Source organism: Lepisosteus oculatus, chromosome 6 (genome assembly GCF_040954835.1).
Source record: "Lepisosteus oculatus isolate fLepOcu1 chromosome 6, fLepOcu1.hap2, whole genome shotgun sequence".
In the NCBI taxonomy this organism is placed as follows: domain Eukaryota; kingdom Metazoa; phylum Chordata; class Actinopteri; order Semionotiformes; family Lepisosteidae; genus Lepisosteus; species Lepisosteus oculatus.
Window position 1 is genome coordinate 25,363,245 of NC_090701.1, and position 23,036 is coordinate 25,386,280.

Sequence of the window (23,036 nt, forward strand, 5' to 3'; positions counted from 1 at the left end):
GAAGATTTATAGGTGGCTCTAGTGGTGCATTAGATGTTAGTGTAATGGTAGATTCATACTGTACTGTATAATCATGTTTTACAACCTCTTTAACTTCCACTTAATATAGAATATATTAATATATAAAGGGAAACTTTTGGTAGCTGAAAGTAAAAATAACCAATGTTAAATAATGTACAATGTAAAATGTATCTCTTGCAGTAAATGGCCAGCCATCTACATTGGAGAAACAGGAAGGAGACTCGGAGACTGCTTCAGAGAACATGTCAAGGCTGTGAAGATTAAAGATCTCTCCAAGCCCATTGTTTCTCATTTCACCTCTGACGGCCACGACCACTCTAATCTCTCCGTCTGTGTTCTCAAAGACGGTTTTCCGAACTCATACATCAGAAAGACCACCGAAACTAAAATTATTCTGCAGCTAGGATCACACATTCTCCCTTCCCTTAACGACAGACTACTGTTCTTTTAAATTTTCTCCATTCATTGGAAGTTTCATTTCACACCTCTTGATTGGCCTATCTTTCTGTCCCCTGCTCCCGCCTCTCACTCCTCCTCCCTCCCAACCTTTGTTCTCCCTCTACTTTACCTTTGCCTACTGCCCTGTCTCTCTCACACCTGAAGAAGGCTCCACGGCCGAAACGTTGTGTTCTCTTTCTTCTTTTTTTTCAGCATGGAATAAACCTATTACTTGTTCCTTTGCAGCCTACACATGCTGACGCAGCTACCCACCTGAACTACAATGTAAAATATTGTTTACAAAGGAACAATAGGTTTATTCCATACTGAAAAAAAAGAAGAAAGAAAACATAGGAGAGCCTATCCTTCCTTTCCCCAGGACTATTAACAACAACTTTTCCATCCTACAGGGTGATCCCTCCATTGGAGGTTTCATTTCACAGCTCTCTACACCTATTCTGACTCTTGATTGGCCTCTCTTTCTGTCCCCTGCTCCCGCCTCTCACTCCTTTCTCCCAGCCTTTGTTCTCCTGCTACATTACCTTTGCTTACTGCCTTGTCTTTCTCACACCTGAAGAAGGCTCCACGGCCAAAACGTTGTGTTTTCTTTCTTCTTTTTTTCAGCATGGAATAAACCTATTACTTGTTCCTTTGGAGCCTACGCATGCTGATGCTGCTGCCCACCTGAACTACTAATGTTTACAAATGTTATTAACAATATTTATGAGTATAAATATATTTATACTATATACAGCAGGTAGTAGTAGCTGAAAATAAAAAATAAGGAACACAATAGTATTCAAACTTTTTAACTAAGATTTTAATTGAATCCTTTGACTTGGTCGCTTGCTGTGGTTAATTTGGGAAATTTTCAACATGGTCATTTTAAGTATATTTCCAATGAAAACTTGTAAGGACAAATAAGAAACAAAAAAAAACATCTACTTGAACAAATATACAGTAAGCTATATAAGTATTTTAAACCACCAAGAGAGGGTGGAACCTACATTTTATAATTCAATTATATTAATTATTTTAATCAATTTGAAATGTTATTACTACTGTCACCTACAGTATGTTACTCTTATGTCAACTGTGTTACCTTCATGTCAACATACGGTATTTATACATTTGTCTGAAATATATATAATTGTAATTACATTTGTTTGGTTTGAATTACACAAAAAGAAGAACATTATCTAATTTACTCAAATTGATAAAAATGTTCATTTGAAATTTGACTTTTATGTGAAACGGGTACAGTAGTACCACAATGTTTTTGTGATTTCATGTTTAATAATTGTTTAATCTGTTTCTCTTTAGATAAAAACAAACTCAAAATAACAATGGGTCAAGGGAATATACAAAAAATCTGCCTAGTTTGACCTTGTGGTGGCTTTAATGAGGAAGTTTGTGCAGTCCAGAGCATCTGTTATATTAAACATGTCCCTTAACCTGCCCCGGAGCAAGTTAAGAATAGAGGATGTGTTTCTGTAGTTACTTAACTGGATACAATCAAATCTTGGTTCATGAAACTGAAAAACCAGACATGTCTCCATGTTTATTAAAATTACCCGTTTATCTGAGTAATCTCTCTTTGTGAAACAGCCTGATCTCTTCAAGGGGAATTGCTGCAATATAGGTAACATTGTGTTGATTCCTTTCCCCTGGATGTTTTTTTATTGTTTTTAAGTAAATAGTACAGAAATGCAGAACAGAAATATATAAAAATAGACCAGTATAAGAAAATACGAGTCTGCTCGGTTAATGTTTGCCTCTGTTACAGGTTTTTCCTAGTCACATTAAGTTTCAAAGAGCAGAAGAGATTCTCTTTAAGGAGCAGAAACCACACTTTCACCACATTACTGCAATGATTACAATTAAATGATTCAATTTAAATAATATGTTGTTTTTTATGTATTTCTCAATAATGTTACGTTTTTATTCATATTATTTTAGAAATACTTCTGGTTTATTTAGTTTAGCATCTTCTGCAAGCAATTCTAACATCACACATTTAATTATTTGTTTCTATATTGTATAGATCATATATATATTCTTTCTTTGTAGAAAGGGAAAACGAAACTTTGATCCAATAAACCCATCATTTAGCAATACTTGTGGAAACAAGTATTTACATGTTTTATTACAAATGACTATGAATCAAATATTGTGTTAAATTAATTGAAATTCTGGTAAATTGTAATTGGTTTGAATTCAATTATTGAAGAAAATTACAATTTTTTGCAATGCTGTTAATTTTTTCATTGTCGTTAATGTGTCAAACAGAGAGTTGGTTAATAACAACCATAAAATAAAACCGTTAATAAAGATAAACAGAGGTAATTAAGCTGCTGAGAGCTCAAGTCAGCCTCAGTAAATAGAACAATTAGCAGTAGAGTGCTGAGTGCAGATAAAATCATTGGTCACTTCCTTGTAGTCTGAGACACTGGTTAGTCCACTTCCTGCATACAAAACAGAAAAGTAAGCAGTTATAATAAATGGCACAGAGAATCACCAGTATGACATTAAAAGGTGTTCAAAAAGCAGATCCCTGTTCTTACCCTCCACAAGATTAAAGAGGTTGCAGTAGTTGGTGCCATAATCAATAACAGTGTACCAGGCCTCGGACACTGAGAGAGCCTGTTAATGATTAGAAGAGCAAATTAGAAATATGAGCATTTTAAGACTCATCTTTTATATCACAATCCAAGGCATTAATAAAATAAGCAATCAGAAACTGGCCGGAGAATATATATATTATTATCCAAAGAACACCAGCAAAGTATCTATTTGCATTTGGAAGTATTTACTGTATAACACTGGAATTGACAAGTTTTAGCATCACATAGCCAAGTTGGGTATAGTGATCCCTTTCATCATAGAACTTATAATTCTATGGTTAAGGTTTCTAAGGTTAAGAATAAAAATATATTTACAGTGCAGGATTTTAGTTAATCTTCAAGATGACTTACTTTTAATACAGCCTTCCCACTCTGCTCTGTTGCAGTATTTTTAATACAGCCAACACCTTAACTGTTATACTGATATCATTGCTCCGATATCATTGTTCAATTTTAAGGAGCTGTTTGGAGATAGTCCTCACATTGGATTTTGGATTACGTGGTATGCTAGACTTACCGAGACATGGCAGTGAGCATTGAGCTGGTAGGGGACCAACCTGAAGCTGAGGTCATCCACATACCTCTTCACAGGGGTGGTGTGCTTCGCCTTGATGAAGTGCACATTGGCTGACTCCAGCTGTGGTAAACAAAGACGTGATTTCACAATGTATAGGTTTGGTACCTTAAAGAAAACAATGGCATAAAAGTTGGAACTTGTTCCATTTTGAACTTGTCAGAGGTTCCTTCTCAAAATATTTTACAATGTCTTTTGGGAAGGCTACTATTTGTCCTCTAGGACACCTGTTTTTCTTATTTTATATAATTTGGTTCTTCCCAGAAGTCACATTACACTAATTTTGCATGACTCTATGTTACTATGTCTTGCTAATAATATATTGCAGATAAAGACAGCATTTTGAATATTGAATACAAACCTTCTCCTAGCTGAGACATGACATGAGTGAGACAGGTGATTTTAACTTAGGCGTCAAAGGTGATGCTTGTCATACAGTACTTATCATTGCACTGCCAGGGTGCTGTACAATTTTTGTTATATTGTTATGGAAAAATGAAAGAACTGCCATTTACATTTAAAAATAATATTTTACAATATATTAATATGATATACCATGGTAAAGCACAGAAGAATGTAGTACAGTACAAATTGTAGTAAACAGATTGTAAAGCACTGAGGGTTGGAAAAGCAAAACTAAGCAGGAAAACAAATGCATCATGGTGTTACATAAACCATGATGCAATTTTCTGTTGAAATATTTATGAAAACTGCTAAAAGTTACCATAATACTGTTATAAAGAGTACTAAGGAATCTTTATCTAATGTTTAAGCTCCACATCTCAAGTTTTGAAATATGTAGATTTAAAATGTAAGATTAGTTCCTAGTTAATGGGTTCTGAGGATTTGGAGGAACCGGGATGGGTACACACCTGATACAAGCACTTCTCTCCTCCGTGGGCACAGCCAGCTGCTGTCTTCCAGGTCTTTATCTGAGTAACCAGAGATGTATACACATCTCTGCATGGGACTCCAAAAAACCTGAAACAAGATAGCAATGCCTCATCCAGTGGTTCAACTCAAAAGCTCAAACATACTTCAGCTGAGAAACCATTTCACACACAAAAACATGAGCCTGTCTTGCAAGTTCCCGTGACCTAAATGTTGAGTTTTAAATGATTTTTTGAAGATGAAAGTGACCATAAACATGATTAGTCACAGATGACAAGATGTTTTCTTCAAAAACGTAATGGACTTGTATGTACAGAATAAATATTTCAAAAAATATCTCTCATACATTTTAGAAGGATTGAGATCAGAAGAAGGGTAGAAAACAATCTCAAACATACTTAGTATTTCTTTCAGCATGAAGAAGGTAGTTATTAAGAAGTGGAAGTTACCCACATACTACCTAGATCGGATTATGCCTTCAAACTGAGATGATGGACAAGAAGGAAACTGGTTAGGGAGAGCACTTTGAGGCCAATGAAAGAGTTATAGAGTTCACTGGCTGGAATGGGAAAAAATGTCCATGGATCAACCAACAATATCCTGGTTACTCTACAAAGGGGGCTTGTATGAAAAAAAAAACATTGGCAATCCCATATATGGTTTGGAGGTTTTGTGCTCTGACAGGACAAAATCTGAACTTTCTGATCTAAATAAAAAGTGTCATGTCTGACACAAACCCAACATGGTGCGTGAAACTGTCAACATGATTCCTACTGTCTACCATGGTGGTGGCAGCATTACGTTTTAGCTGCGGTTCTCATCAGCAGGGTTTGTTGAGACTTATGGGAACATAGATGGAGCCAAGTACTGGAAACTCTTAGATGAAAACCTGCTTTAGACCTGAAAATGGGACTAAAATTCACCTTTCAGCAGGATAACAGTGCAAAGCACAAAGATAAACCTACACTGGCACTGGAGTGGCTTAAGAATAAGAAAAAAATGTTCTTGAGTGGTCCAGTCAAAGTCCAGGCTGAAATCCTAGTGAGAATCTACAGAAAGATGAAAACTGCTGTCCATAAGTGGCTCCCATAGAATTTGAGAGAGCTTGAGCAAAACTGCTAAAAAAATGGGCAAGATTACACATACAAGTGGAGACTTACCCAAAAACACTTGTGGCTGTAATTGCTGCCAAAGGTGCTTCCACTAACTACAAACACTATAAATATATATTTCAGTTTTATTAACATTTAATGTAACTTATCTTACCCTCAGAAAGTTTACAAAATATGCATTATTTTGTAATTTCACAGAATGGGGCATCGTAGGAAGGGTCTGAATAATTTTGTAAGACACTGTAATTAATTTAGCGGAATGATAACATTGATAACGTTATTATAGAGCCAAAATCTTTTCATATTTTTGTTGGTGCTACTACAGTATATTTCTGTTTTTTTCTTAACCAATTTCCAAAGAGATCAGGAATCTTGTCCTGTAGAACAGTCCCACCTAGTGGTACAATATTTTCTTGTGGCCTTCAGTAGTCACAGACATTATGAAGTACAGTATATAAATGAAAATAAATACATACACTGTGCTCCAGAGCTGTTACTTGTTGTTCAAAATGAAAACAGATTGAGAGTGTATTTAAGACTGAGACAGCATTCACAACTCCGCCATTACTGTTATACTACGTAAAATTAATTGCTACTGCCTCTGGAGAACAAACTAGCATTTTAAGAATTTAAACATTAGCTAAAGTGATGATTCTTAAGGATCAAAAAAGTGTAAACTAATGACTAATTATTAATAATAAACACAAAAAATGGAAACTTAAAAAGATGTGCAACAATAAGAAAAAAATTCATTACATTTGCCTCAATTTGCCTTGCTTTGTTGTTAAAACCTCATTTTACTTTTGTAATGTAATTTTTGTAGCTAGAACACACTTTCATGGTTGAATTTTAGCTTTTGTTTACAAAAGACCCTTCAGTTAAAGTTAATTTTGAAAAAAGACATCCTCTGACACCTGGACTCATCACAGTGATGTTAGCTGGAGTCACATCAAAGGAACTACAGAACCGATGATATACACAGATGATACAATAGAGGACAGCCTGTACATAGCACTAGGCACCCAACAGAATGATACTGTTACAATACTGGAAAGTCACAATAGTGTACTGTTACCATCCAGTATAAGATGAGAGCTGTTTTACCATGTGCTCTGGTCTTTCTCAAACAGAGGATCAGGAATTACTCAGACTGACTCTGAAGATAAATGACAATTAGCATCAATGTGCATGACAGAACAAACACTAAGGTGACAGAGTTCCATTGTTGGCAGGAAATTCCTTAGGTGGTGCTCACCTTGATATGGCTGGATTTGTGCGAAAATACCACAGTCTAACATACACTGAATGAAAACATGAAGTGTTGTCACTGTAGCCCAGTATGGACTTCAAGCCTTCTCCTGCTACAACATCTGTGTCATATTGTATTGCTTACACAGGTGTACACCACATCCTTCCATTCACCTGCTAATATTTAATACAGTTCTGAACTTCTCTTCTGCAAGTATTTATATACAGGAATCTCCGATTTTGCTACATATTGTAAGCACCACTCTATAGAAATAAAGAATGCAGAAATGTAGTATTTGTTTACCTAAGGAACGTGCAATACTGTAGTTTGCTCTAAAACAACTGTTCCGTTTACTAACTTTTGTATTATCCTATTTATTAAGTTCTTGTTTTCAAGATGTTTCCTTGAAATAAAGGAATAAAGTGATAAAGGAATCACCTAAAGAAAGGTTTTTTTCCAAAAACAGAAGATGTAAAGTATTCCTTGCCAGTTATGTACTGTAGCTAACATGTTTAATTCAAGAATCAAATAATATATATAAGATTGTATAGATTTATTTGGTCTATAATTACTATTAGATTTAAATTACTTTATTTATCAGAAAGTACATTTTAAAAATAACAGAAATAGCAAGCTATTGAAAATGACATATTCCAGTATAAAGTCTACTGAAGGCAAACTAACTTATTTAACACACCCGAAACTCCATACCCGAAACGTAGTGTTTTTCTTCTCTTTTCAGCATGGAATAAAAATTTACTTGTTCCTTTGTAACTTATTTAACATTATATTTGATCATTTTAATCTGAAAGTATTTTTTTTTACAAGAAAAACATTTTTAGTCCAACGGGCTGTGACTTTGAGTTGTGACTTAGAACAATTAATGAATATTAACGTCATTCACATAACCACACACTGGCTCTCTGGTTGACAGACCTGAGATACACTTCTTACATTACAATTCACTAAATTAAACAATTACTGTACATTAGCAACTAAACAACAACAACAACAACAACAATAATAATAATAATAATAATAATAATAATAATAATAATAATAATAATAATAATACCATTCCACTTTGCATTGAGCATGAAGAGGACCCGCTGTAGCGAAATCAAAAGTTCTCCAAACAAGGGTAATTGCAATAACATAGGAAAGCTCTTTTAAATTAAAACGCATTTTTCTTCCAGGAATGCCTTCTCTCGCTCTCGGCCCTGTGCAGGCAAATGTGAAAGAACCTGTGGGATCTAGGAAACATGACACTTTAAAAAAAAGAGTTACAAACTTAAAGCGTAATAATGTAAACATGTGCGCTATCACAAGACGGTCATGAGTGTCGTTGAGAAGCAGCAATACCGAATCAATTAACTTTTTAAGCGTTTATCAGCAATGGGCTCCTGTTAGCACAGTCATAGTGCTCTCTAGGAGACTTCGAATAAAGGCCTCTTTTCAGCTGTTTTTTGCTTCATCAACTCACCTTCAATAATGGCAAAAAGTTCGGTGATGTTGGTTAAAGTGTTGTATTCCCTTGTAGTACAGTATGTTGTGTTTTTTTAGTTTTATTTGATATAATTAAAATTAAATACGAGCGAAACGTTGTCGAATTATATTACTGCCTTTAGTAAAAGTGGCAAGTAAGGAGTTAGGACTGTCATAATTAACATTTCATTCAAGTACTCCCCTTAGAAAACCGATCGGGCCGTGTCTAGGGTGTATCCCGCCCAGTGTTTTCCGGGATAGTCTCTGGCTCGTCTGTGACACTATGTTTGATTAAACACTTTAGTAAAAGGATGGATAATTCTAACCGTTAGTTGATACACACATATTTCATTTAAATCTTAAAATCATTTGAAATTTTAAAATACATGGTAATTTTGCACGGTCACATTAAAAATATTAACGTCTCATTTTTTGTCATGCTCAGCTATGTTAATTTTCAGAATGCTATCTGTGTCACATACTGTATATCACATGTTTTATGATAATTTGGCTTGATTAACTCAATTTTCAGTATGATAGCCCTGGTTACACAATCAGACTAAACCTACATTGCTTAAATTAAAAAAAATAATATTAAGAATTAAATTGCTGAGTGGACTCTCACTTGAAACAATGTGAGATTAACCTGACGGAAGAGCAAAAAATGACAGGATAAATCAGCATAAATCTGTTACGGGAAGTGATTAGGACTGAACAGAGGAAAACATGACAACACAATTCTAAATTTGTGGCAGCTTTGATTGCTAATCTTTGGGGGTTATGGGTATATCCTCTTAGCACCCAGTGCTTCCTGTAATGGATTCCAGGCCACTGTGACTGTGACTGAGAATAAGTGGTTATTGAAAGTGATGTGATATACTGTGAGTTCTTCTGTAGATTACAAAAAACATGACTAGGCTGCATTGTGCAGCAGAGATTATGAACAAATGTGACTCATGTATGCTATGGTAAGATTATAAACTTTAACTGAAGGGCCTTTTGTAAATAACAACTAAAATTCAGCCATGGAAGTCTGTTCTAATGCATTAAATTAGGTTGTTGCAGTTTTTATTATTGTTATAAATCTTTTTAAGTTTCCATTTTTATGCTTGTTGGTCATAGTAATTAGTTCACTTTTTAAAACACATCAGTTTTTTATAATGTTTAAAGAAATATTTTAAAATGCTTGTGGGATCTTTAGAGGGAGGCAGAAGCAATTAATTTGCCAAAGCAGAACAGTAATGACAGGATTGTGACAGTCTTCTGTCCAAATACTCAGATCCTGCTCTCTCATTGATAGAATGCTATCAATGTCACATACAGTATATCACATATACACATATACTGTATGCTTTATGACAATTTAGTAATTTGCATGGAGTGATAAGTACTTTTTTTACTTAGTTTTACATCTTTGTAAAGTTAGTATCTAATTTTGCCTTTAAATGAAACTCTTAATGATTCCAAGTGAAATTAATCTATCTTTTACTTTATATTTTTAAGTACTCCTTGAACTAAACATATTGTTTTCAACAATCTGATATGCTTTTATGTGTGACAGTGATTCATTTCTTTATGTTTTAATACCTTTCTTCTTATAAAACTGTAATGGTTTTCATTTAGAAAGTGATTGGTCCAAATCACCAACTTAGCTGATGTTTGGATGATGTTTTCTGCAGTATTTAGAAGGCATATTGTGTGAACAACTGTCTGTTGGGTATAAGTAGTGAGGACCCTATGCAGAAAACCAGGGAAAACTCCATAGGGTGTAGTCGAAAGAACAATCCGAGGTCCAAAAGCCGAAGGTAAACTAGCCGGAGAAAAAGTACAAATAACCAGAAGCGGAGCCATAAACCGTGAGGAAGCCGAGAGTCAAAATCAGAACGAGAGCAAAAGTACCAAAACCAAAACCAGGAGACGTAGATGGAGAACAAACCAGGGTCAGGAAGCCAAAAACCAAGTAGTAAATATCAATGAGAATAGGAGTAGCTCTAGCCAGGAAAACCCTAATACTGAGCACCGGGAACTGTGCTGGAATGCCGATTCCTCCGGGGCGTGGCATAACACTGTCCTGGCAGTGTTGTCGAGCCATAAGTAGGGCTGCCAATGCTCTGGGCTCAGTGGCATCCCAGTGGAATCTGCTGTGCTCCAGCTCTAGTCGGGAAATAATATTTAACTCCTTTAAAAATGAAGGCTAAGGGGAACAGCTGCTTCACCAGGTCTTGTATAGAAGGGTTAGGGTTATCTTCTGTACCATATCTTTTCTCAGTAAAATGTTCTTCTGGGAAAATTGGCTCTAGCGTAAATGTGTACGTGTATGTATTTGTGTCTGTGTCTGCTCTGCAATGGATCTGCATCCTGTTGAGAGTGTTTCCTGCCTTACGTCCATTGCTTACTGGAATAAGCTCTGGCTTGCCTGCAACCCAGAATTGGATAAAGTGGTTAGAAAATGAATGGAAGAATGTAATTCAGATGGTAGACAGACATTTGGGTGGTTGCATCAGCAAGTCTTTTAAAACAGTTTTTGTGCTTTGCATTTGTGTAGTATTTTGTTAAGCTAATTTAATTAGATCTTCTTAACAAAGTACCAGAAACACAGTCATTAAACATAGGATGATAATTAACTTCATAGTTTAAGTCTAAATGGCACACTGCTCCCACCAGTTTTAAAAAGTGGATAAGCAACGGCTATATATATATGACCGTATACTAAACTATTTTTTCTATACTATAGATAACAGGATACAATACTGTTATTAAACTTAACTCTTACAAAGAGTGAATTTGTCAGCCAGTTTTAAAATACTGTAGCATTTGTACACCTACTATAGCCAATTGTCATTGGCTCTTGATTTTGTTTATTTTTTTCCAAGCTTGTCTCTTGTCCTTCTTCTTTATTTGAACCTTAAGTGGTAGGTATGTCCAACAAAATACGGGTAGATATGAAACTGAAGCTAAAGAAATGGAAATTTGGGGTTAGAAATTTCAAGGCAAGGCAGAAATCTGTGATTGAAAATGGAACACAATTTCACCTCTTACATTTTCGCCAGCTTGCCTTTGCTTCCTTTTTAATGCATTAAACTGTTAATGATCCCTCATGACAGTATATTTCAATTTAACAGCCCCACAATTATGAAAATCAAAAATATGTTTGGGAGCTATTTCTACCTGTCATTTTTTGCCACAGATTCTGAATTTGAAATAAATTAAAGTAGGACATTTTGTCACTGATCCACAAAGTACTGAGTACCATTTCAAAACAAAGTAAATGTTCCAAAACCTTTCCACAATTTACTAAAAATGAAAAACAGAAATGGTTTTAAAAGTATTCATACCCCTTGTAATTGCAAGCTCAAATTTGTACAAGTGCAATACACTACCTCACAAAGTCACACAATTTGTTGATTGACTCCACCTGTGTAAGAAATTAGTGGATCAGATGTTGTCCATTCTTTTTAAATATAAATACCTCTCTCTTAGTGAGATCCAACAGCATGGTAGAGACTTTCCAAAAAGAAAAAGACTCAAAATGAAGATGAAAGAGCATCCCAAACAAGTTAGAGATATGATTATAGAGAGGCACAAATATGGGGAAGGGTATAAGACCATTGCCATGAAACCAATGCCGCACTGCCTAGATCAGGCCACTTCTCTCAGCTTAGTTGCCACCAAAAAGGGCACTTATCAGAAAAGCTTACCCAAGGCCAACTGTGACATTAAACGAGCTACAGAGCTCAGCACAGAAGTCAGTGGTGGAAATTATTGTACTGTACATGGGTCAACAATCTCCAAGGTGTTCCAGAGTTGCAAGGAAGAAGCTGTGGCGGAAAAAAACAACATATGCTTGCCCGCAAAGAGTTTGCAAAACCCAATCTAGAAGGTACTGCAGAAACGTGGCAGGAAGTCTTGTGGTCTGACGAGACTTCTTGGTCTGAATGCTAAGCAGTTTGTAAGGTACGAAACAAACACTGCACACCAAGCAGATAACACAACCCCCACTGTTAAGTATGGTGGTGGTAGCAGCGGTTATGGGGATGCTTTTCAGTGGCAGTCTTGTTAGGAAAGATGAATGGTGCACATTACAGACAAATCCTGGACAAAAAAACATCTACCCTTTGCCAAAAAGCTCAAACTGGGGAGGAAGTTTTTCTTTCAACAGGTCAATGATCCAAAGCACACTGCAAGAGCAACACTGTAGTGGCTTAATATTAAGTAAACTACTGTACTACTCTAGTTCAGGTGGGTAGCTGCGTCAGCAGGCGTAGGATGCAAAGGAACAAGTAATAGGTTTATTCCATGTTGGAAAAAAGAAGAGAGAAAAAACACAACGTTTCAGCCATGGAGCCTTCTTCAGGTGTGAGAGACAAAAGGCAGTAGGCAAAGGTAATGTAGTGGGAGAATAAAGGCTGGGAGGGAGGAGGGGTTAGAAGTGGGAGCAGGGGACAGAAAGAGAGGCCAATCAAGAGGTGTGAAGTCAGGATAGGTGTAGAAAGGTGTGAAATGAAACTTCTAATGAATGGAGAAAATTTAGTAGAATAGTGGTCTGTCGTTAAGAGAAGGGGGAAGGTGTGATTCTAGCTGCAGGATAAGTTTGGTTTCAGTAGTCTTTCTGATGTATGAGTTCAGAAAACCATCTCTGAGAACACAGACGGAGAGATTAGAGTTGTCGTGGCTGTCAGAGGTGAAATGAGAAACAATGGGCTTGGAGAGATCTTTAATCTTCACAGCCCTGACGTGTTCTCTTAAGTAGTCTCCAAGTCTCCTTCCTGTTTCTCCAATGTAGAGAGAAACTGGGCATTTAAAAAAAAAAGATGGTGCCGACAGGGAAGGCTGCCGTCCTGCGAGCTCCCATTCGTCCTTGTCTATTTCTTTATTTTTTGTTGTTTTTCGTACTGCTAACTGCACATACTGCTTGCTCGGTGATTAGTTATGACTGACAAACACTTATGAACATAAGATCGAATATTGGCACAGTTAAATCTACACCAATAATTACTGCCGACTATATGGACTGTGGTGTCTCACCTGTACCTGTACTGGGAAGAAGACGGCGTCGTAGGAAGAGGGGTAAACGGGCAGGCATTCTGGTAAGATTGAGGCAACGGAGTATACTTCTTGATAATGTTCAGTCACTGGACAATAAACTGGGTGAACTGAGAGCAAGGCTTGTTTTCCAACGGGACATCAAGAACTGCAACGTGCTGGCGTTCACTGAAACCTGGCTTGACCCATCTGTTCCGGACTCTGCTATTCTCCCGGGAGGATTTTCTATTCACCGTCAGGATAGAACAACGGATTCGGGTAAGAGCAAAGGCGGCGGGTTATGCTTCATGGTAAACAATTCCTGGTGTACAGACATGGAGATTATTTCAACATCTTGCTCTACACATCTTGAACATTTGACAATAAAATGTCGCCCTTTCTATCTCTCGAGGGAGTTCACATCGGTAGTTCTCACAGTGGTGTATATTCCGCCGCAGGCAAATTACACAAAGGCACTGGATGTTCTACACTCTCACCTTAACAGACACGAGAATACACATCCTGAGGGGGCATTCATCATAGCGGGTGATTTCAACGGTGTTAATTTTAAGAAAACAATGCCTAATCTACATTAACACATCGACTGCCCGACGCGCGGAACAAACACGTTGGATAATGTTTACACTCCCTTTTGGGACGGTGACAAAGCCCTCCACCGACCTCCTTTCGGCAAATCCAATCACGCCTCCATTCTGCTACTTCCCGTTTACAAGCAGAAGCTTAAACAGGAGAGGCCAGCATTAAGAACCATTTAACGCTGGTTGGATGAATCCGATTTTATACTAATTCACTGTTTTGTTACCACTGGCTGGGAGATCTTCCGCGAAGCTGCCGAAAATAATATCAATCTGTATACGGACTATGTTACTGGCTACATCAGTAAATGTATTGAAGACGTGGTTCCCAGGATTACTGTTCGCACATATCCAAATCAGAAACCGTGGATAAATGGTGAGATACGCGCCAAACTGAAAGCTAGGACAGCTGCTTTCAATTCTGGCGATATGGGTAAATACAAAAAATCCAGATACGACCTCAGGAAAGCTACCAAAATAGCTAAATACAACTACAGAGTTAAATTAGAGTCATATTACCACGGCTGCAACGCACGGATCATGTGAAGTGGTATACGACTACAAAAATCTACAAAACGCAACCCAGCTATATCGCACAACAGTCTGCCTCTCTTCCTGATTAGCTAAATTCATTCTATGCCCGGTTTGAGGTCAGTATCGCAGATCCAGTCAGGAAGATTCCAGAAATCCAAGACAGAAATCCACTGACCATATCCAGAGTGGGTGCGTGTAAAGTTTTTAAAAAGACCAATCCACGCAAGGCTCCTGGCCCTGATGCCATCCCTGGCCGCGTTCTGAAGGCATGTGCAGACCAGCTGGCAGATGTCTTCTCGGACATATTCAATCTCTCCCTAGCTCAGTCTATAGTTCCTTCCTGCTTTAAGAAAACCACCATTGTCCCTGTTCCTAAAAATCCAGAGTCAGTTGCCTAAATGACTACCGCCCTGTTGCACTCACATCAGTTATCATGAAGTACTTCGAGCGGTTGGTCAAAGCATACATCACCTCCTCACTGCCTGACACCCTAGTCCCACTGCAATTTGCATACCGCCAGAACAGGTCAACAGAAGATGCTATTGCCACTGCCCTCCATACTGCCCTCTCACACCTGGATAAGAAAGGAACATATGTGAGAATGCTGTTTGTTGGTTACAGCTCAGCGTTCAATACCATAGTGCCCTCAAAGGTCATCATCAAGCTCTAGGACCTGGGACTGAACACCTCCCTCTGTAATTGGATCCTGGACTTCTTGACGGAAGTTCCGAGGGTGGTGAAGGTGGGCACCAACATATCCTCTACCCTGAATCTAAACACTGGAGCCCCCCAAGGCTGCGTGCTCAGTCCTGTCCTCTTCTCCTTATTTACCCATGACTGTGTCACCAGGCATAACTCAAACTCCATCATCAAGTTTGCGGACAATACAACAGTCATTGGCCTGATCACAGATGGTGAAGAGTCTGCATACAGGGAAGAGGTTGAAACCCGGGCAGTATGGTACCAGGAGAACAACCTCTCTCTGAACATCAGTAAGACTAAGGAGATGATTGTGGACTATAGGAAACATCAGAGTGGAGACCACACACCTATTCACATCAATGGGACTGCAGTGGAGAGGGTCAGCAGCTTTAAGTTCCTGGGAGTTAACATCTCAGAAGATTTAACCTGGACCCACCACACCAACACCGTGGTCAAGACAGCATGGCAGCAGCTGTTCTTTCTCCGCAGGCTAAAGAAGTTCGGCATGCCATCACATATCCAGGCCAACTTCAACAGGTGCACTATTGAGAGCATCATGACTGGTTGCATCACTGCCTGGTATGGGAGCTGCTCCGCATGGGATCGCAAAGTATTGCAGAGGGTGGTGAAGTCAGCTTATCACCAGTTGTGAGCTACCAAGCATCCAGAATATCTACTCAGCTAGACGTCTGAAGAAGGCCAGGTCCATTCTCAAGGACCCCAGTCATCCCAGTCACAAACTGTTTTCCCTCCTACCGTCCGGTAAATGGTACCAAAGCATTTGGTCCAAGTCCAACAGACTACGGAACAGCTTCTACCTTCTACTGCTAAATAGCAAACTGTACCTCCTTAGCAAATCACCTGTAATGGCTACATGGACACACAATTCTCACTATATTCAGCATAACTGCACTACATGTATATATTGCATACACCATGGACATATAACAGCTCTACTCACATTGAGTTTTATTCAATATAAAAAATGTAACCTCAATTTTGTGATATTTGTGTTCTTGTGAATTATTGTGATTTTTGTGATTCTTGTAATTTTTGTGAGCTCACAGAAAAAGACATTTCATTGCCAGCAACTACTGCTGAACGCCATATTGTTGTGCATTTGATAAATAAACTTTGATTTGATTTGATTTGATTTTGAAGAGATACAGTAAATAAGGTTGCTGGAGGTACAAGATGCCATCTGGGTGATTCGGAATTGTCCTGAGGGGCCTTGAATGAGTGTGTTGATGGATGTGTACTTGCAGGTGATACAGCAAGCTCTGTTGCAAGGGGAAGTACCTGGTGTGGATGGTTGCTGAGGGCGGTCAAGGGAGCTGTGAACAAGAAGGTTGCGCAGATTAGGTAATTGGCGATATGAGATGAAGGGGCAGTCAGAAAAGAGGGCCCCAATGGAGGTATCGTCCTGTAGGATGGAAAAGTTGTCGTTAATAGTCCTGGGGATAGGAAGTGTCTTAGGGTGGTAGGGAAGCACCAAAGGAATGCGGTTGTTATGGGGGGAGTTCCTGATTGGGTTTATGGTCCGAGGGGTGTTTTTGGCTCGGGCAAGGGCCCTGTCAATAACACTGCTGGGGTATCCTCTGTTGATGAAAAAGGAGTACATTTTGAGGGTTTGGTTCTCGAAGTCGTTGTAATCGCTGCATAGTCGTTGTAGCCGAAGGAACTGTGAAAAAGGGAGAGAGTTTTTAGTATGTTTGGGGTGAAATGAGCTATACAAGAGATAGCTGTGTGAATCCATGGGTTTGTAATAGACCGAAGCGGAGAGTTGGGGGTAGTTGATGGAGAAGTTGATGTCTAGAAACCGAAGAGTAGTGGAAGGTATGTTAACCCTATATTTGAGGGATGGGTGGAAGTTGGTGAAATGGTGCAAGAAGCACTCAAGTTGATCGTTGGAGCATGTGGCGGCACCGACGCAGTCATCAATATATTGCTTATAGAGGTCAGGGACATAGCCAGTGTAGGAAGCGAAGAAGCGTTCTTCTACCCAGCCAACAAAGATATTGGCATAGCTGGGTCCCATTCTGGTACCCATGGCAACTCCACTCACCTGTTGGTAAAAACGATTATTGAAGGAGAATGCGTTCAGTGTGAGAACCAATTCTGCAAGGCGTACCAGGGTGTGGGTGGGTGGATCAAGCACTGTGCGTTTGTCCAGCGTGTGCTTGAGAGCTGTAAGGCAGTCATTATGCGGAATGACGGTGTAAAGAGATGTGATGTCCATGGTAAAAATGTAGCATTTGGGTGCCCTGAAATTGGAAATCATTAAAAAGTTGGAGCGCATGGTTGGTGTCTTTGATGTATGACGGAAGACCTTCAACCAGCGGTCTCATGAGGCTGTCGGTGCTCTCCACCTACTGTGCTGCTCTCCACCTAACCCCTCTCAGCTTGAGCAATTTTGCAAGGAGGAATGGGCAACTAAGTATTAACCAAGGGGGATGAATATTTATTCAATGTTGATATTTCAGTGTTTTTATTTTTAACTAATTTATGGTTTACTATTATCTTTCTTTTTTGGGTGAAATCTGTGAAAATGAATGTGACTCACAAATAAAAATTCCCATTCTAAAAGAACAATTCCAGAGTTTGAGATTCTTAAGTGTGAAAAATCGAAAAAGGGCTGTACAGGCACTGTACAATATATTGATTTAAAGGAATCTGGAGGAAGAGCAATACATACAGTACACCTCGAACTAACTTGTGTTTTTCTTGTTGTATATCATGCATTTGTTTATTAAATATTACTATCAAAACTATATGAAATTAAGAATTACACATTCAGAATGTATAATGACATAAATACATAAGAATATTTCTAAGTCTAAAAATGAGCTCCTGCAGGTAGCAACTTTCACCCAAAATAATTCTGGGAATCAAGTTTTAACATCATAACATCATTTTAACAAAAAGAAGCCCTCTCAGTGAAGAGGAAGTTATGTTTGAAATGCAGTTTTGTCCTTAACCTTTCTTGATCTGTACTTGATTACCCATTGCTATTTGACTACACAAAGCAACAGTGTTTACAGGTGAATGTACAGGGTCTTTTTACGACAACATTGCATAAGACTGTGCAAATGAAAAAATTGATTTAGAAAAAATGTGAATAACCTTGCCCTGCCAGTCCAACTGAGCAATTCTATTTTGGTCCTTGTCAAAATATCAAGATATCTTTGTCCAGATATTGTCCCACATGTTATCTTACCCAGGCCTTTGGATGTTGATGAATGTAAGATACCAATAAATCCTGCAGGACCCTGATTCTCATGTCTGGCTTTCTGGGCCTCTGCCAAAGAAATTGAGTTGCAGGACATGTTGAAACAATTGGTGTGGTTTAATAAGGTGTAATAAATTGTGGTAAGTGACCCTAGTGAACTATCACTTTAGAGGTAATTTAAAAAAAAAAACTAACCAATTCTTAAGTCTCATTTCTGTATGGTTTTGTCCCTGGTGCTAGCTGTCTGTACTACAATTAGTGCAAGCACTGAATGTCTCTAGGATATGAAATTGTTTTAGAAGAATCCTACAGAAGGCCCGCTGCACTTAAGACACTTCTGCAATAGGACACGAATTTCTTAATAAAAATGTCTTCATGTATACTTATTTATAACTGTTTTTCATTTCAAAATAAAACGAGTGGATTTGGAGCACTTACAATGTTATTATTCCAGAATTGCTACATTTTCTTCATTGGCTATAGCCCAAATGAAAACAGAAAAGGAGGCACTTGACTGCCTGTCCAGAACAGTGCTGTGAGCAAGATGAGATGTGATAGACTGCCACTTCTGAATCTCCCCTGGTCTTTTTCACCCAGTTTTGAGGTGTATTTCAATAACAAAAGGAAATGTAAGTGATGAAACTTTCCACACTTATCTGCTGTTTATCTTTTTTTTCTTTTCTGCGTAGGGCTCTGGGTTACCTAGTTAGAGGATTCTGATTGGTGCTGCTATTGCTGTAGTTTTTGCTGTGAAAAAAGAGCAGGTAAGGTTGGGATTGTCATTAAAAGCAGCACATACTGTAAGTCAGATATTCAAATCAAACAATAAAAAAATACTAGGAGCTGATTTTCATTTTCATTATACTGTTTAAAAAGTGCTTTACCTTTGTCAATGTTTTTCAGTTTTCATAATTTTTCCTTCCACCCATTATCTAACCATGTTATCCAATTCGGGGGACGTTTGTACTGGTCACAGGTCACACACAGACTCACACCAGGGACTGTTTTCCCCGAAGCTAATTAACCCAGCAATATCATTGGACTGTGGGAGAAAATACAAACTCCATACAGATAGCTCTCTGGGAACTAAACTCAGGGCCTCAGCACTGTAAGGCAGCAATGCTAACCATTGTGCTGCTGTGCCTCCTCTAACTTTCCTTCCTTTTTCTGCCATTGAGAATGATCTCACCCATTCCCAGTGTGTCAATTATTGCTTATGAAGCTAACCTCACAAACAAAAGGCAGCGCCAGAGATTCAGTGAACTCACAGAGAACAAAAGTAAAATATGTAATAAAAGTAATATACAGTATGGCTGTTTGTGACCAGGGACCAGGGGTCTTTAAAACAGCCTAGTAAATCTAGGCTGTATAAAATACGCACATAAGTGAGAGCACTAATGCAAATTAGGCTACTATTAGAATACAAACTTCAATTAAATCATCCAGTTGTAATTTAATGACTTGAGACAAATGTAATATTGTCACACAGTAACTCAAAACTAAGAAACCAACCAAAAATCTGTAAAGCTTTACAAAAATGCAGAACACACAAGAAGAAATAAAAGTTTTTACGTTTTATTCTTTTTTTTTAAATTTAACTGCCCAGAAATGTGAAATTCTCCAACTTTTCATACTAGAAGTTGTACATCTGTTGCCAGGCCAGGACCCATGGAACAGAGACTTTGGTTCTGGATGAATCGTAGAGAAGAAAAGGAAAAGAGAAAAGAAAGAAAAAAGAAAAAAAAGCTCAGATGAAAAAAAAAGACTCCATCCTCTTGACCAACCCCAGGAGAGTTTATAAATAGGCATTGCCCCCGTGCCATGAGTTGCACCCTACAGTGGCCTAGTTAGGGTGGCATATTACCATTGCATGTCTATTATAGTTTTCTCTCTTATTCATCGCTGTGTCTAGAACTGCATGAAGCATCTTTTCAAATTATTATGAGTACCCTCTGAAACAATCTTCTCTGTCACTGTGTGTATTCTGTTCCGTGAAAATTTAAAATTTTTCGTTATGAACAATAAAAAATAAAATAGGATACAATCAAATTCATTTAAATCTTGCATTATACCAAACCCAAATTTTGTTTGTGGAAAGTTCCACCCTGTATTAAAATATATTAAAACACGTGACTTATTATTCTCTGTGTCAGTAAAGTAGTACATTTCTATCTTTGACACAATTAACAGTTTAATTTTTAGCAAAACCACAGTTATGCTGGGGTATATATAGCATGTGATTTACATTACAATATTCGCTTGCTTGCGACCACTCAAACGCGAGACCTGCGAATTCATAGTAATTCAGCGCCTTCTAATGGACATTTCTGACATAAAACAAATAAAAAGTGCATCATTCTGGTACGTTGGACCAGACGACAGTATTTCCCTAGTACTGATTGTCTTGAATGTTCACACACTCACGTATGCTTTTTTGCAAGAAAATTAGAATATAAAAAAGGTTATAAATGAGAGCACTTTTAATTGTTAATACTTAATCGTTTTATGGTTTTTTAAAACAAATCACGGAATCAGCCTCAAAAACAAAGTTAGTGACTATTTCCATATTCCCACATTTTGTGTAAAGAAATGCCCTGTGTTTAGAAGTAAGGCATTTATTTGCACAATAGGTTGTAGGAGTATGGAACAAGCTACCCATCTGTTATGTCTTTTTCCCGTTTTGTTTCTTCTTCTTCAGGTTAAAAATGCACCTAACTTTTCAATGTATTTTAAGTCAATTATTTTAAATAGTTCGTCATGGGATATACTGTATACATAGAAACAATTCTACCGTAATATTAGTGCCGCCATCAAAGAAATAGCATCTAACACATTTTGCATCACGTTTCGTTTTAGCACGTCTGACATGAGGTAGTAATCAGATTTGATCAGTTAATTTCAGTAAAACTAAATCTTCCACCTGTTAATATAGCTATTACCTAAACCTTTAAAGTTAAATGTTGGGAAACAGATAGATTAAGAAGCAACATTTGTTGTTATACATTAGAATAGATACTGTATACACAAAACAGATAATCAGTTCCTAAAACCTAACCGACTATGCAATACAAAATATTATTTTCAAGCATCTTACGTATTGACATTCTTCATTAAGTTGGAGTATCTTTTCAGTAACGTTTTCTAAATTCTAATAAAAAGTATTTTATTAGCCATTAAGACATAATTGAAACATGTTAAGGACGTTTCCAGCGCCACTATGTCCACACTGCACTCATGTAGTCAGTCATATGAGTCATCCCACTAACCAAGCAGACAGCCGAGTAATGATCCTCACCGCAGGACGTGTCCTGGGACTGGGAGGCGCTCCTGGGAGAAGGAGCTGGAAGGCGGTTGATCCCTCCTCTCGCCCGACTGAGCGCACACCGTCCTGTACCTTACTAAACATCGCAATGGGCCTTGCTGGGTTTGCTTAGGAGGTGCCTCGTACGAAAACCTGGGGGGTACTGAAGGTAATATTTGTCATTTTTCCTTTAGTGAAAATACAGTGTTAGACTTTGTGGATCATAGCAGGTTTCATCTCTTGATCTTTTGGAAGCATTGATATCTGATGTTCACATTTCCTGCACTTCATGAGTCTCCGCACGTTGAACGCAGTCTGGGAGTTTAGTAGAGAACAAATACTGATTTAAAGTACTCGAACGTAAGTCATACTGTTACAGTGATTCTGTTCACATCTCTTTTGTGTGAGAAAAGTAATTTTTTTACAATTCCAAAAATGTTTGCATTTATCCGACTGTAGCTGAATAAATATTAAATCTAAACGCTATGTTGTTTTAGATAAGTAGAAAAGATACCATTGAACGCAAAAATTGCTTTGGTGAGTTCAGATAAGGTATACTGTACGTGTGATAAACGCTTTCCAGTCCTTCCGTACTGTGTCAATGATTAAAATATAATGCACTGCTGCATGTCAGTGTAAACGTACTGTACTGTATACAGTTGGTCGTGTAGGAAGTAAGAGACGACAGGCAGGCGTTTTAAAAAAGTAGTGGTCTCAACATTCAGATAATTTAATTCACCAGATAAAGTGGAGCATCATTTAATTAAAATACTGTCAGAATAATCACAAAATGAAAAACGTTACGGATTTATTTTCATTTTAGGTGTTTGTTTGCTTTTAGTTTTCCCAGCTGTCAAATGATGGGTAAAGTATGGCATAAAGTTATGGTTTATACTGATATTTTCTGTTAATCATGAAGTGTGGAAATAAAATACAAATAAAATCTCAGATTGATAAATGATTATTAAATCATTTGATGTAAATTTATAATTAAATGGGGACATTTTTTGTGTTTGCTATACCTTTCTTCCATAATGTGTGTAGATGAGGTACATACAGTATTAGACACTACAAATATGTAATTTTTATGTAAAAAAGCTATCTTGAAATTATTTCATTTTGAACAGTGCTTGATTATTTAAGCATAACTATATAACATTATAACTATGAGACACATAGCTTTATACATTTGGAACTAAAGCCTTAACATTATACAGTAAGATTTTTTAAGTCACTTTAATTGAATTGTAGTCAAGCA

At 37.6% G+C, this 23,036-nt stretch overlaps 1 protein-coding gene across 1 annotated transcript; it reads right to left on the reverse strand.

The window, feature by feature from the left end:
* Window positions 1–1,270: 1,270 nt before the first annotated feature.
* LOC138239379 (uncharacterized) lies at window positions 1,271–21,883 on the reverse strand. The gene is made up of 5 exons (XM_069190832.1): window positions 21,744–21,883; window positions 4,530–4,638; window positions 3,601–3,720; window positions 3,024–3,102; window positions 1,271–2,924 (listed from the first exon to the last, which is right to left on the reverse strand). The coding sequence occupies exons 1-5, from the start codon at window positions 21,881–21,883 to the stop codon at window positions 2,833–2,835; spliced, it is 540 nt and encodes a 179-aa protein (XP_069046933.1). The 3' UTR covers window positions 1,271–2,832.
* Window positions 21,884–23,036: the final 1,153 nt, after the last annotated feature.